Consider the following 15,621-nt stretch of genomic DNA (forward strand, 5'->3'; position numbering starts at 1 on the left):
GTGTGTGTCTCACACTCGTTCTCTCTCTCAGCTTCATGTACTGGACTGAGTGTGTGTGTGTGTGTGTGTGTCTCACACTCATTCTCTCTCTCTCAGCTTCATGTACTGGACTGAGTGTGTGTGTGTGTGTGTGTGTGTGTGTCTCACACTCGTTCTCTCTCTCTCAGCTTCATGTACTGGACTGAGTGGGGTGGGCGGCCGAAGATCGACCGGTCTGCGATGGACGGTTCTGGACGGCTCACGCTGGTGCCGAACGTGGGCCGTGCGAACGGACTGACCATCGACTACGCGGAGCGCCGGCTCTACTGGACCGACCTGGACACCACTCTCATCGAGTCCTCCAACATGATGGGTACACACACACACACACACACACACACACACACACACACACACACCCCGACCGCTTCCTGGGTAGTTAATCTGATGAAGATCATGCTTTATAGAAGCAATTATAAATATGTTCGATATAAATATATTATTACATAATACAATTATTTTCTTATAGATAAATCATTAATTTTACAAAATGTAAAATAAGTCTCTGATGTCCCCAGAGTGTGTGTGTGTGTGAAGTTTAGCTCAAAATACCACACAGCTTTTTTTATATAGCATGTTAAAATTGTTACTTTTTGAGGGCGAGTAAAAACACGCCGTTTTTGTGTGGCCCTTTAAATGCAAATGAGCTGCTGCTCCCGGCACAAGGGGCGGAGCTACAAGAGCTTGTGTCCTTTTACCTCACACACACACACACACACACACACCCACACACACGCACTGAACATTTCAAAAACGTTTAGCCTTTTTTGTTCAAACCGGAGTCAGATAAAGAAGAAGTGACAACATTTCTGAATGGTTAGTTGATGAGTTTATGTACTGATGTGTAGATAACTATCTTCTTGTCACTGATTAGCATATTCTGTAATGATAATCTATAAATCGTGTTCCCGGGGGCGGGGTTTATGTAAATTTCAGTGTTAGTGATGTCACTAACCCGTGAAGCCCTGTTTTAAGATCGTTTATGATGAAATAGAACGGTTAAGATTATAATTTGGACACATGCTGCTGTCCCGAGAATTTTCGGTTTCTGTGTTAGCCCCTCCCCCTCCACAATGGTTTCATGGGGGCACTGGAACAATCATTCATAAAACGCATTAAACTTTAGTTTACAAAGACGTGGAACTCACCGAGTGGTCTGGGATGTTCACTGATATGCTCACACAAAAATCGCTGCAAAAGATGCTTTCCAACAGGTGTTATCGTAGTTTTTTGTCCTGACTTAAGTCAATGGAGTTGGACAAAAACTACGATAAACCTGTTGGAAAGCATCTTTTGCAGCGATTTTTGTGTGAGCACAAAAGCAATTATCTCCCTTTGCTTTGAACTTTGAGCGCTGTAACTCTGCAGATGTTGTTTATGCTCAAACAGCAACATTACACACTAACTACAGTTAGAACAGTGAAATCATGTCCGACCACCCCTTTAAGACGTCTGTCATGTGTGATGGTCCTCAGGTCTGGAGCGCGAGGTGATCGCCGACGACCTCCCGCACCCGTTTGGACTCACCCAGTACCAGGACTACATCTACTGGACCGACTGGAGCCAGCGCAGCATCGAGCGCGCCAACAAGACCAGCGGGCAGAACCGCACCGTCATACAGGGGCACCTGGACTACGTCATGGACATCCTGGTGTTTCACTCGTCCCGCCAGGCCGGCTGGAACGCCTGCGCCGCCACCAACGGCCACTGCTCGCACCTGTGCCTCGCCGTGCCCGTCACCGGCTTCGTGTGCGGCTGCCCCGCGCACTACTCGCTCAACCCCGACAACAAGACCTGCAGCGGTGAGTAGGCGTTCAGCCTCGCGCAGCACTAGCGTTCGTTTTAGCGAGTCCGATTTAGATTCTGCTCATCGATTCCTAATTTCAATTCCAATGCGGTAGAAAACAAAAACCTCAGATATCATTCACATTTAGTCTTATTGCAAAAGATTTAATTGTGTCTGAACATCATGAACACAAATCAACAGATGAAGAACTCTTACACGAGGAACGATTGCCTGTGGTTTAAAAAAAACATAGAAAAGTAAACTAATATAAACTTCAAACATTATTAAAGACAAGTAAACGCTCAGTAATTAAAAAAGGGGAATCGATAAGAGGAATCGAAATTTAAATTTGATAAGTATTGGATTCCCAACCGTAGGCAGCACTGTAGGGTTCGAGGTTGTTTATGATGTGTGGTCACATGACTCTGTCTGTCCATCAGCTCCCACATCATTCCTGCTGTTCAGCCAGAAGACGGCCATCAACCGCATGGTGATCGACGAGCTCCAGAGTCCCGACATCATCCTGCCCATCCACAGCCTGAGGAACGTGCGCGCCGTGGACTACGACCCGCTGGACCGGCACCTGTACTGGATCGACTCCAAGCAGAACCTCATCCGCCGCGCGCAGGAGGACGGGAACCAGGTCTGACTCAGTTCATTTAGGTTTAGCCAGAAGCTGTAACTGAATACGCTCCCTATACACTAGATAGTGCACTATATCGGGCGTCGGCCATTTTGTAGTGCTCCTCAGAGTGTGATGGTGTTCTATTGTGTGTGTGTGTGTTCCTCAGAGTGTGACGGTGTTCTATTGTGTGTGTGTGTGTGTTCCTCAGAGTGTGACGGTGTTCTAATGTGTGTGTGTGTGTTCCTCAGAGTGTGACGGTGTTCTAATGTGTGTGTGTGTGTGTTCCTCAGAGTGTGATGGTGTTCTATTGTGTGTGTGTGTTCCTCAGAGTGTGACGGTGTTCTTGTGTGTGTGTGTGTGTGTGTGTGTTCCTCAGAGTGTGACGGTGTTCTAATGTGTGTGTGTGTGTTCCTCAGAGTGTGACGGTGTTCTAATGTGTGTGTGTGTTCCTCAGTGTGACGGTGTTCTAGTGTGTGTGTGTGTTCCTCAGTGTGACGTGTGACGGTGTTCTAATGTGTGTGTGTGTGTGTGTGTGTTCCTCAGAGTGTGACGGTGTTCTAGTGTGTGTGTGTGTGTGTGTTCCTCAGAGTGTGACGGTGTTCTAATGTGTGTGTGTGTGTGTGTTCCTCAGTGTGACGGTGTTCTAATGTGTGTGTGTGTGTGTTCCTCAGAGTGTGATGGTGTTCTAATGTGTGTGTGTGTGTGTGTTCCTCAGAGTGTGACGGTGTTCTAATGTGTGTGTGTGTGTTCCTCAGAGTGTGATGGTGTTCTATTGTGTGTGTGTGTTCCTCAGAGTGTGACGGTGTTCTTGTGTGTGTGTGTGTGTGTGTTCCTCAGAGTGTGATGGTGTTCTAATGTGTGTGTGTGTTCCTCAGAGTGTGATGGTGTTCTATTGTGTGTGTGTGTTCCTCAGAGTGTGACGGTGTTCTTGTGTGTGTGTGTGTGTTCCTCAGAGTGTGACGGTGTTCTAATGTGTGTGTGTGTGTGTGTTCCTCAGAGTGTGACGGTGTTCTAATGTGTGTGTGTGTGTTCCTCAGAGTGTGACGGTGTTCTAATGTGTGTGTGTGTGTGTTCCTCAGAGTGTGATGGTGTTCTAATGTGTGTGTGTGTGTGTGTTCCTCAGTGTGACGGTGTTCTAATGTGTGTGTGTGTGTTCCTCAGAGTGTGACGGTGTTCTAATGTGTGTGTGTGTTCCTCAGAGTGTGACGGTGTTCTAATGAGTGTGTGTGTGTGTGTTCCTCAGAGTGTGACGGTGTTCTAATGTGTGTGTGTGTTCCTCAGAGTGTGACGGTGTTCTAATGTGTGTGTGTGTTCCTCAGAGTGTGACGGTGTTCTAATGTGTGTGTGTGTGTTCCTCAGAGTGTGACGGTGTTCTAGTGTGTGTGTGTGTGTGTGTGTGTTCCTCAGAGTGTGACGGTGTTCTAATGTGTGTGTGTGTTCCTCAGCGTGTGACGGTGTTCTAGTGTGTGTGTGTGTGTGTGTTCCTCAGAGTGACGGTGTTCTAATGTGTGTGTGTGTGTGTTCCTCAGAGTGTGACGGTGTTCTAATGTGTGTGTGTGTGTTCCTCAGAGTGTGACGGTGTTTTAATGTGTGTGTGTGTGTGTTCCTCAGAGTGTGACGGTGTTCTAATGTGTGTGTGTGTGTTCCTCAGAGTGTGACGGTGTTCTAATGTGTGTGTGTGTGTTCCTCAGAGTGTGACGGTGTTCTAATGTGTGTGTGTGTGTGTGTGTGTTCCTCAGTGTGACGGTGTTCTAATGTGTGTGTGTGTGTGTGTTCCTCAGAGTGTGACGGTGTTCTAATGTGTGTGTGTGTGTTCCTCAGAGTGTGACGGTGTTCTAATGTGTGTGTGTGTGTGTGTGTGTGTTCCTCAGAGTGTGATGGTGTTCTAATGTGTGTGTGTGTGTGTTCCTCAGAGTGTGACGGTGTTCTAATGTGTGTGTGTGTGTGTGTGTGTTCCTCAGAGTGTGATGGTGTTCTAATGTGTGTGTGTGTGTGTGTGTGTTCCTCAGAGTGTGACGGTGTTCTAATGTGTGTGTGTTCCTCAGAGTGTGACTGTGTTCTAATGTGTGTGTGTGTGTTCCTCAGAGTGTGACGGTGTTCTAATGTGTGTGTGTGTGTGTGTGTTCCTCAGTGTGACGGTGTTCTAATGTGTGTGTGTGTGTTCCTCAGAGTGTGACGGTGTTCTAATGTGTGTGTGTGTGTGTTCCTCAGAGTGTGACGGTGTTGTAATGTGTGTGTGTGTTCCTCAGAGTGTGACGGTGTTCTAATGTGTGTGTGTGTGTGTTCCTCAGAGTGTGACGGTGGTGTCCGGCGGCCCGAGTCTCGGTCTCCAGCCCTATGATCTGAGCATCGACGTCTACAGCCGCTTCATCTACTGGACCAGCGAGGTCACCAACGTCATCAACGTCACACGCCTCGACGGCTCGCGGGTCGGAGTGGTGCTGCGCGGAGAACACGACAAACCCCGCGCCATCGTGGTCAATCCTGAGCGAGGGTGAGCCGCTGCTGACTCTAGACGGATAGCTCTACTGTCCTTTTAAAGGGCTTCTGTGTGTCATGTGATCTCAGCATCTGCTGTCATGTGATCTCAGCTGTCATGTGACCTCAGCGTGTGCTCGTCCACAGGTACATGTACTTCACGAATCTGCAGGAGCGCTCTCCGAAGATCGAGCGGTCGGCTCTGGACGGGACGGAGCGTGAGGTTCTGTTCTTCAGCAATCTGGGGAAACCAGTCGCTCTGGCCATCGACAACGAGCTGGGCAAACTCTTCTGGGTCGACATGGACCTGCGGCGCATCGAGAGCAGCGACCTGTCCGGTGAGGTCAAAGGTCATGCATGGTCACGTGACGATCAGTCGCTAGACAAGTCTGCGCACGTCTGACGTTTTATTATTTGTCTTTATTAAGTAGGGCTGGGAAAAGATTAATCGCGATTAATAGCATCCAAAATAAAAGTTTGTGTTTACATAATATAAGTGTGTGTACTGTGTATAATTATTTTGTATATATAAATACACACACATGCATGTATACATATAAGAAAAAAAATATATTTATATATAAAAAAATTATATTTATATATATGTTATAAATAAATACATACAGTATATACATGCAAATATTTCTTAAATATATACATGCATCTGTGTGTATTTATATATACAAAATAATGATACACACTACACACACATATATTATGTAAACACAAACTTTTATTTTGGATGCGATTAATCCCGTGCAATACTTACACACGTCTGATGTTTATAATGAAAAACATTTCCTAGGAACCATGTGACGAACGGCTCAGGGTTATTACAGATAACTGAAACTACAGACTTAAACTATTTATTTAAAAAAAAAAAAAAAAATTATGAGTTCAACTAAAGTTTAAAATAAAAAACGTATTTAATTATAGTTATTTGCCAAGAGCAAATTTAGCATTATTTAGTTTAAATTAATGTTCTGAAGATCACTCATTGGACGAGACACAAAAGAGTTAAATTACTTTTTTTTTATTTATTTTTTTTAGTTAGTTTCAGTAATTTTTTAGTTTTTTTGGATGTTTATTAGTTATTTTAGTCTACAGTAGACTAAAATAACTAATAAACAAAAACACAACAAAATTACTGAAACTAACTAAAATGAAAAGTAAAAATATTTTTGCTTTTGTGTCCCTTCCCATGAGTGCTTTCCTTGGCCCCGCCCCTCAGTCCTGACCACTCCCCTGTCTCCGCCCCCTCCCCAGGAGCCAATCGGATCGTGATCGAGGACTCGAACATCCTGCAGCCGGTGGGCCTGACTGTGTTCGGGAACTTCCTGTACTGGATCGACCGGCAGCAGCAGATGATCGAGCGCATCAATAAGGTCACGCGTGACGGAAGAACCAAGATCCAGGCGCGCATCGCATCTCTGAGCGACATCCACGCTGTACACGAGCTCGACATGCAGGAGTACAGTGAGTGTGTGTGTGTGTGAGGGTGCGAGAGAGTGTAAGAGTATTGATCCTGTTAGCTGATTTGTGTGTGTGTGAGTGTGTACGTGTGTGTGTGTGAGTGAGAGAGTGTGTGTGAGCGTGAGGGTGCGAGTGTGAGTATTGATCCTGTTAGCTGATCTGTGTGTGTGTGTGTGTGTGTGTGTGTGTGTGTGTGTGTGTGTGTGTGTGTGTGTGTGTGTGTGCAGATAAACACCCCTGCACGTCTGATAATGGCGGCTGCTCTCACATCTGTATCGTGAAGGGAGACGGAACCACTCGCTGCTCGTGTCCCGTTCACCTGGTGCTGCTGCAGAACGAGCTCTCCTGTGGAGGTACACACACACACACACACACACACTCACGCACACACACACTCACGCACACACACACACACACACACACACACACACCCCACTCGCTGCTCGTGTCTCGTTCACCTGGTGCTGCTGCAGAACGAGCTCTCCTGTGGAGGTACACACACACACACACACACACACTCACGCACACACACACTCACGCACACACACACACACACACACACACACACACCCCACTCGCTGCTCGTGTCCCGTTCACCTGGTGCTGCTGCAGAACGAGCTCTCCTGTGGAGGTACACACACACACACACACACTCACGCACACACACTCACGCACACACACACACACACACACACACACACACCCCACTCGCTGCTCATGTCCCGTTCACCTGGTGCTGCTGCAGAACGAGCTCTCCTGTGGAGGTACACACACACACACTCACGCACACACACACTCACGCACACACTCACGCACACACACTCACGCACACACTCACGCACACACACTCACGCACACACACACCCCACTCGCTGCTCGTGTCCCGTTCACCTGGTGCTGCTGCAGAACGAGCTCTCCTGTGGAGGTACACACACACACACACACACACACACGCACACACACTCACGCACACACACACACACACACACACCCCACTCGCTGCTCATGTCCCGTTCACCTGGTGCTGCTGCAGAACGAGCTCTCCTGTGGAGGTACACACACACACACACACACACACACTCACGCACACACACACACTCGCACACACACACTCACGCACACACACACTCACGCACACACACACACACATACTCTCTCACACCCGTGTGTGTGTCCCTCAGAGCCGCCCACCTGTTCTCCGGAGCAGTTCTCGTGTGTGTCGGGCGAGGTGGACTGCATCCCTCAGGCGTGGCGCTGCGACGGCTTCGCGGAGTGTGATGACAGCAGTGACGAGCGCGAGTGTCCGGTGTGTTCCGACGAGGAGTTCCAGTGCGACAGCCGGCAGTGTGTGCATCTCTCGCTGCGCTGCAACGGGGACGTCGACTGCCAGGACCGGTCCGACGAGACCAAGTGTGAAGGTGAGCGCAGCACACACACTCTCAACAGACACACACTCTCAACAGACACACACACTCAACAGACACACACTCTCAACAGACACACACACTCAACAGACACACACTGCAGACGCACAACCACTGAGTGTGTCACGACACTGAACTCACCACACCGTATCACTGCGATACTGAGTCTGATATTAGTGTGTGTGTAAATGAATAGGCTTGGAAACCCAAAGAACAGGAGAATAGAGACACCAGAATAAACATTCATGATTCTCTCTGTCACTGACTAGATATATTTAAGATAATGTAAGTCACGAGACGCTCTTCTATATATATATAACATTAGTTTTTACCACAGAAATGAAACATCACTGAACTGACTTAATCTGGACTGTGACGCTGTTTTCTTCTAGACACTTTTTTTGCATTATTTTGCTGTTATCTCTGTAAAGCTGCTTTGAAACACTCTATATTGTAAAAAGCGCTTTATAATAAAGGTGACTTGACTTGATTGGCTCCCAAATCTGCAAAGAATCACACTGTTTTTAATATCATAATATCTACAGTCATTGTGCTTTTCCAGTAAATGTATCTTGATTTAAGAATATTTACCGTTTGAAAACCAGACATGTGCAGTGAGATTTGATTATTTTCAATTCACGTTTATTTGTATATTTTCACAACACACATCATTTCAGCAGTTTTCCAGAAAGTGCATGAGTCCATATTACAGTTACAGTGATCTGAAGTTGTGTATTTCAGAAATCTACATATACAAGCTAGTCACAGTTAGCTAAAGATCTATTAATTTAAACAATGTAATAATTTAATGCAGAAGCTCATTGCAGTATTGAAATCATATTTGTTAACAAATGATTGAGATTTAGAGGTGTGTGTTCCTGACGCTTGGGTCTGTCTCTGCAGTTTTCTGTCCCATGGATCAGTTCACCTGCACTAACGGCCAGTGCATCGGGCGGCACAAGAAGTGTGACCACAACACCGACTGCACCGACAACTCGGACGAGATCGGCTGCTGTACGTCCTCACTTTACACGACCCGTGTGCTTCAGTTAAACACGTTACACACAGGTCCAGTGGACTAACATCTCCGTGCTTGAGAACAGACTGAAGTTTGGTCTCATTTTAAAGAAACCCTTGGCAGATTATTATTGATGTTTAAAAAGTAAAAACCCCAAAAAAGTTTATGAAAAAGATTTATGAACATTTATTTTTTTATACAATTTATATTTTATGAAACATGTTCAACTCTAAAACTGCTAGAAAATCAAAGCTGTTAATCTAAACAAGTTGTTAAAGCTTTCAGTGAGAGTGTGTTTGAGCGCAGGAACAGGTTTCCCCCATTAGATCCAGTAAAACTCACTGGGACACAGAGCTGGGTTTGGGATCGGCAGTAGTTTCTCTCTCAACTATTACACACACACACACACACACACACACACACACACACACACACACACACACACACACACACACACACACACATACAAACACACACACAAACACACACACACACACACACACACACACACACACACACACACACACACACACATACACACACACATACAAACACACATACAAACACACACACACACACACACACACACACACACACACACACGCACACATACAGAAAACAGGAATAAAGTGAGTATTTGCTTTATTGGCCAAACCTGAGAAAATGGCTCCATCTGGTGAAACAAAAACAACAATAATGAAAATGTAAATTCTGAAGCCTTGCCCACGGAATGAAAGCCTGTTAACAAAGATTGCATCATTTTATAATTAAATGGTCATGGGATTAAAAATAGCATCTTTAATGGGTTTCAATGGGGAGATTTTAGTCCTGAAGTTCCTGAGAGGAACTATTGTGTGTTTCTAGTGCAAAATAGATTTTTTTAAAGGAAATGGGGGTGAAATATAAATACACACCTGTGCCAAAGTGTATGCTTGGCATTAACACGGGCAAAATGATCAAGAAAACTAAACTGAAAAAGACAAAAATGTCCATAAGGATGAGCAAGGGTTAAAGGTGAAATGCTGATTTCAGGGAAGGAAAACCAGCGTAATTGAATATGAATCTAGAAAGGCTTGAGTTGTGTGACGCTGCAGAGACCCGGTCACCTGACGCGAGTGTGTGTGTGTGTGTGTGTGTGTTCGGTCCTCAGATGCGACAGAAGAGCCGGCGTTTGCTCCCAGTAACACCATCGGCTCGATCGTGGGTGTGGTGCTGGTGCTGTTCGTGGTGGGCGCCGTGTACTTCGTGTGCCAGCGCGTGCTGTGCCCTCAGATGAAGGACGACGGCGAGACCATGACCAACGACTTCGTGGTCCACGGGCCCTCTACGGTGCCGCTGGGATACGTGCCTCACCCCGGCTCTCTGAGCGGCTCGCTGCCAGGTGTGTGTGTGTGTGTGTGTGTGCGCAGGTGTGTGTGTGTGTGTGTGTGTGCAGCTGCTCACGTGTGTGTTCCTCTCTCTCAGGCATGTCTCGGGGGAAGTCTGTGATCGGCTCGCTGAGCATCATGGGAAGCAGCAGTGGGCCGCCGTACGACCGCGCTCATGTGACCGGAGCCTCGTCCAGCAGCTCCTCCAGCACCAAGGGCCCGTTCTTCCCGCCGGTCCGTCCTACAGCTTTACTTTCACTTTCGGCTCTTAAAGGGGGGGTCGATTATGATTTCACTGTTCTAACTGTAGTTAGTGTGTAATGTTGCTGTTTGAGCATAAACAACATCTGAGAGTTACAGCGCTCAAAGTTCAAAGCAAAGGAAGATATTTGCTTTTACAGAAATCGTTTTTTAAGGACTACAACAAAGAGCTGGTAGGAACTACAATGAGCTTCTTCACGGGTTAGTGACAGAATATGCTAAACAATGACAAGAAGATGGTTAACTCCACAGACATAAATTCATCAACTGACCATTCAGAGACTTACTTTACATGTTGTGAAAGCGCGTTTATACCACCCTTTAAATATAAACTTAGCGTGAAAGGGAAGTTGTGCTGGTCTTTTCTCTATAGTTCTGTATATCGAGTGAAACGCTTTAGGAACAAGAACAAATGTGGGCGGGGCTTGATTGTGTCTGTGTGGAATTGATTGGATGGTTGTGATTTGCTATTGGCTGATATCATGTGAGTGACAGGTTATAGCCCCGCCCACATCATCAGAGAAGAGAAGAGATGATGCAAGAGGAACTTATTCTGATTCAAGATTAATAAATACTGTAACAAATGCGTTGCTCATTGTTAATGTTCGTTAATACATTAATGTTACCTGATGGGAACTTTACTATGAAGTGTAATCAAAATACCTTAATTATCATTTCAGAGACAGAAAAAGAATGTCATGTTTACATTACTTCAAAACGCTATTTATGTCAGTGTTAACTCGTATCAGAAAGGAAAGATTAGCTTATTCCTTTTCTTTAAACATTATAAGTTGCTTTGAAACAATGCGTATCGTATAAATCGCTATAGAAATAATCAATGTTATTATCTTATCACCAAAATAAGATATCACTCGACTTCGAATTCAAATGTATTGATATATACATTGGTATTAAAGTTGGTTAATGTGCTATTAAATGTATCAAAATTTTTTATATATATTTACTAACAATATAACATTCATTACAATATTATTGATTCCAATAATGTGAGGTTATGATGTGTGTGCAGATTCTGAACCCTCCCCCGTCTCCGGCCACCGTGAGGTCTCAGTACACCATGGAGTTGGGTTACTCGTCCAACAGCCCGTCGACGCACCGCTCGTACAGGTAACGCCGCGCAACACAGGTGATGAGGTGTTACGGTGTTCAGCGCTTGACTGTGTGTGTGTGTGTGTGTTCTGCAGCTACAGGCCGTACAGTTACCGTCACTTCGCCCCGCCGACGACGCCGTGCAGCACAGACGTGTGTGACAGCGACTACACGCCGGGCCGCCGGGCTCCGCCCACATCCGCGGCTGCTAAGGGCTACGCTAGCGACGTGAACTACGACTCGGAGCCGCTGCCGCCGCCGCCCACACCGCGCAGCCAGTACCTGTCAGCGGAAGAGAACTGCGAGAGCTGCCCACCCTCGCCCTACACCGACCGCAGCTACTCACACCACCTGTACCCGCCCCCGCCCTCGCCCTGCACAGACTCGTCCTGAGCCCCGCCCCCTGAGCACAGGCCCCACCCCATGTACCCGCCCCCACCCTCACCCTGCACAGACTCGTCCTGAGCCCCGCCCCCTGAGCACAGGCCCCACCCCATGTACCCGCCCCCACCCTCACCCTGCACAGACTCGTCCTGAGCCCCGCCCCCTGAGCACAGGCCCCACCCTCTGTACCCGCCCCCGCCCTCCACAGACTCGTCCTGAGCCCGCCCCCTGAGCACAAGCCCCACCCCTGTACACGCCCTCGCCCTGCACAGACTCGTCCTGAGCCCGCCCCTGAGCACAGGCCCCGCCTTCTGAGCCCCAAGTCCTGCCCACACCACCTGTACTCATCCTGAGCCCCGCCCCCTTAGTGCAGGCCCCGCCCACACCAACTGTACTAATCCTGAACCCTGCCCCCTTAGTGCAGGCCCCGCCCACACCACCTGTACTAATCCTGAACCCCGCCCCCTTAGCGCAGGCCCCGCCCACACCACCTGTACTAATCTTGAACCTCACCCCCTTAGCGCAGGCCCCGCCCACACCACCTGTTCTCATCCTGAGCCCTGCCCCCTTAGTGCAGGCCCCGCCCACACCACCTGTTCTAATCCTGAGCCCCGCCCCCTTAGTGCAGGCCCTGCCCACACCACCTGTACTAATCCTGAACCCCGCCATCTTAGCGCAGGCCCCGCCCACACCACCTGTACTAATCCTGAGCCCTGCCCCCTTAGCGCAGGCCTCGCCCACACCACCTGTACCCATCCTCACCCTGCATGTACTCATCCTGAGCCCCGCCCCCTTAGTGCAAGCCTCGCCCACACTACCTGTACCCACCCTGAGCCCCGCCCTCTGTGCATAGGCCCCGCCCACATCACAGTGTAAATATCCGTCTGGAGACTTCGAGATGAGACTCTGTCTTCTGATGCGTCTGGGGTCTGGCAGCTCCCTGTACATTTTTTAAAAGAAAAGAAAGCATATTTATATATTTTCTATACAGTGTTTATTGGTTACGCCATAGAGCTTTGTATTAAAAGAAATTTGTACATTTTTTTTTTTTTAAAGAGAAAGATTTATTAAATCCACACAGACGTGATGCGTTGCCTTAATCCTGGAGTTCTGAATCAAACGCTCACCCAATGCCAAATAAACGAGGCGAAGCGCAGCGCCCCCTGCAGGCCTGGAGCAGCACCACACTGTGATCCCACTCGCTTTCACAACATGGTACTCGTATTTTTCTACTATTTTTCTACTGATGTGCCCTCATCTGCACGTGACGAAGGCGGACCGGGAACTGAAGCGGGAGGGTATCGTCCCGCGGCCTTTGGTCCTTCGCTCACGTCACAACTACACGTGCCTGAGCGTTTTTTAGAATCATTTTTCACTTTTTTAAATCTCAGTGCCCACAAAAGCTTGATTATTTTTGTACCACATACTGTGTAGATACTGTGTTTATAAGCTATAAAGAATGCCCATCATGTCCTTGCAGTGCTGCTGTTGTCCGTCAGTAAACACCTCGGATGTGTGTGTGCTGAAGTGTGTTAGTGTCTGTGTTTGTAGCAGGAGCTTCTGTAAAGAAGGGAAACTCAGCACAGATTCTCCACATCATCGTCCGCTGGCGTTTCCTCCCAGCAGTTTCGGTACAATCATGAATGTGTCAAACAGCTGTTCCAAATCTCAATCCTGTTCTGCAAGGGCTTCTGGGTAACGCCACGTTTTTAGTTCCTTTATGATTCTGCTCACACCAGCATTTCCGTTTTCTTACCTGCACTTTACAGGAGCGGTTCAGTGTGTTCGTGTCTCTGTTTCGGTCGTGCAGTCGTGGGTTTTAGTTGAACTTTCGCCACTGAACCCTTTATGTTTCTGTGGAAAGCGTCACGGGTCAGACGTCGTAGCTGGAATTGTGGGAAAAATGTCTAAAGCACTTTTGAAGGAGTGAGCAGGATTGATTCACCACAGAATCTCGTCATTATTCATGTTTTATTTCGATTCTTTGCGAGGATGTGTTCAAAGGTGACCAACATTTGGTTTCTCATCAGTCATGAAATTTCCACTATCTCGAGTTTTTGTACATTGTACATGCTTTACTTGTAAAACATTGTATAAAAACAGATGTGTACAGCTCATTCAGTCACGACTATAAGCTGTTGTAACAAATGAGATGATCTTTTTTTAATAAAACTGAGTGAACTTTTACATTTAAAATATTCAGACGGTTCCACATTTGTCCACGTGGCGGCGCAGCTGCTTTACATGTACAGTTAAATACATAGATATATAATGTAGATGCCACAGATGTCATGTTAACGCTTGCTCTCTTGAAAAGGTCAACGCTTCAGATGATGTCCTCACTCAGTAAAAATCAATGAGTATATTTTAAGATGCCACAACATTGTGCAGCCTCTGGTTGTAAAAACCGCAGAGATCTGAATCCAGAAGCAACAGGAAAACCATTCACTGGTGGGAATGTGTTGGTTTGTGTTTTTATGTGTTTATTAACTCAATATTACAGGCTTTTAAACTACTGTTTTAGCTATTGCCTTCATCTTGTATTAAATCCTAGGAAAATTATTTGCTCAAGTCTATTGCAGATATAGATATTCATACTTGTGTATAACTATGGTTGAAGACACATAGTAAACTTGCTTTGACCGTTACAACATGGTGGACTACTTATGCCGCTAATGAGGAATCAGTATCTATATCTGTTAACAGTCATTAATGAGACATCAATGTATCTATATCGGTATAGAAACAGTCGTTAATGAGGCATCAATGTATCTATGTCGGTATAGAAACAGTCGTTAGTGAGGCATCAATGTATCAATATCGGTATAGAAACAGTCGTTAGTGAGGAATCAATGTATCTATATCGGTATAGAAACAGTCGTTAGTGAGGAATCAATGTATCTATATCGGTATAGAAACAGTCGTTAATGAGGAATCAATGTATCTATATCGGTATAGAAACAGTCGTTAATGAGGAATCAATGTATCTATATCGGTATAGAAACAGTCGTTAGTGAGGAATCAATGTATCTATATCGGTATAGAAACAGTCGTTAATGAGGAATCAATGTATCAATATCGGTATAGAAACAGTCGTTAGTGAGGAATCAATGTATCTATATCGGTATAGAAACAGTCGTTAGTGAGGAATCAATGTATCTATATCGGTATAGAAACAGTCGTTAATGAGGAATCAATGTATCTATATCGGTATAGAAACAGTCGTTAGTGAGGAATCAATGTATCAATATCGGTATAGAAACAGTCGTTAATGAGGAATCAATGTATCTATATCGGTATAGAAACAGTCGTTAGTGAGGAATCAATGTATCAATATCGGTATAGAAACAGTCGTTAGTGAGGAATCAATGTATCTATATCGGTATAGAAACAGTCGTTAATGAGGAATCAATGTATCTATATCGGTATAGAAACAGTCGTTAGTGAGGAATCAATGTATCTATATCGCTATAGAAACAGTCGTTAATGAGGCATCAATGTATCTATATCGGTATAGAAACAGTCGCTAATGAGGAATCAATGTATCTATGTCGGTATAGAAACAGTCGTTAGTGAGGAATCAATGTATCTATATCGGTATAGAAACAGTCGTTAGTGAGGAATCAATGTATCTATATCGGTATAGAAAAAGTCGT

At 46.1% G+C, this 15,621-nt stretch overlaps 1 protein-coding gene across 12 annotated transcripts in view; it reads left to right on the forward strand.

Annotated features, from left to right (window-relative positions):
* lrp6 (low density lipoprotein receptor-related protein 6) overlaps positions 1-14,161 on the forward strand; it is a 57,874-nt gene extending 43,713 nt beyond the window's left edge. For 11 of the 12 annotated variants that reach the window (XM_077245449.1, XM_077245448.1, XM_077245450.1 and 8 more), the window contains 13 exons: positions 168-352; positions 1,515-1,841; positions 2,266-2,468; positions 4,742-4,944; positions 5,076-5,266; positions 6,195-6,404; positions 6,629-6,754; positions 7,583-7,819; positions 8,729-8,839; positions 9,994-10,224; positions 10,308-10,444; positions 11,502-11,599; positions 11,677-14,161. In XM_077245449.1, the coding sequence (XP_077101564.1) occupies positions 168-352; positions 1,515-1,841; positions 2,266-2,468; positions 4,742-4,944; positions 5,076-5,266; positions 6,195-6,404; positions 6,629-6,754; positions 7,583-7,819; positions 8,729-8,839; positions 9,994-10,224; positions 10,308-10,444; positions 11,502-11,599; positions 11,677-11,974 (2,557 nt within the window). In that variant the 3' untranslated portion in view covers positions 11,975-14,161. The remainder of the gene's footprint in view (positions 1-167; positions 353-1,514; positions 1,842-2,265; positions 2,469-4,741; positions 4,945-5,075; positions 5,267-6,194; positions 6,405-6,628; positions 6,755-7,582; positions 7,820-8,728; positions 8,840-9,993; positions 10,225-10,307; positions 10,445-11,501; positions 11,600-11,676) is intronic. The other variant, XR_013207370.1, reaches the window with a different exon arrangement.
* The last annotated feature ends 1,460 nt before the right edge of the window (positions 14,162-15,621 follow it).

Source organism: Siphateles boraxobius, unplaced genomic scaffold, assembly GCF_051911475.1.
Source record: "Siphateles boraxobius isolate OS27281-9 unplaced genomic scaffold, OSU_SipBor_1 261, whole genome shotgun sequence".
Taxonomy (NCBI): Eukaryota; Metazoa; Chordata; class Actinopteri; order Cypriniformes; family Leuciscidae; genus Siphateles; species Siphateles boraxobius.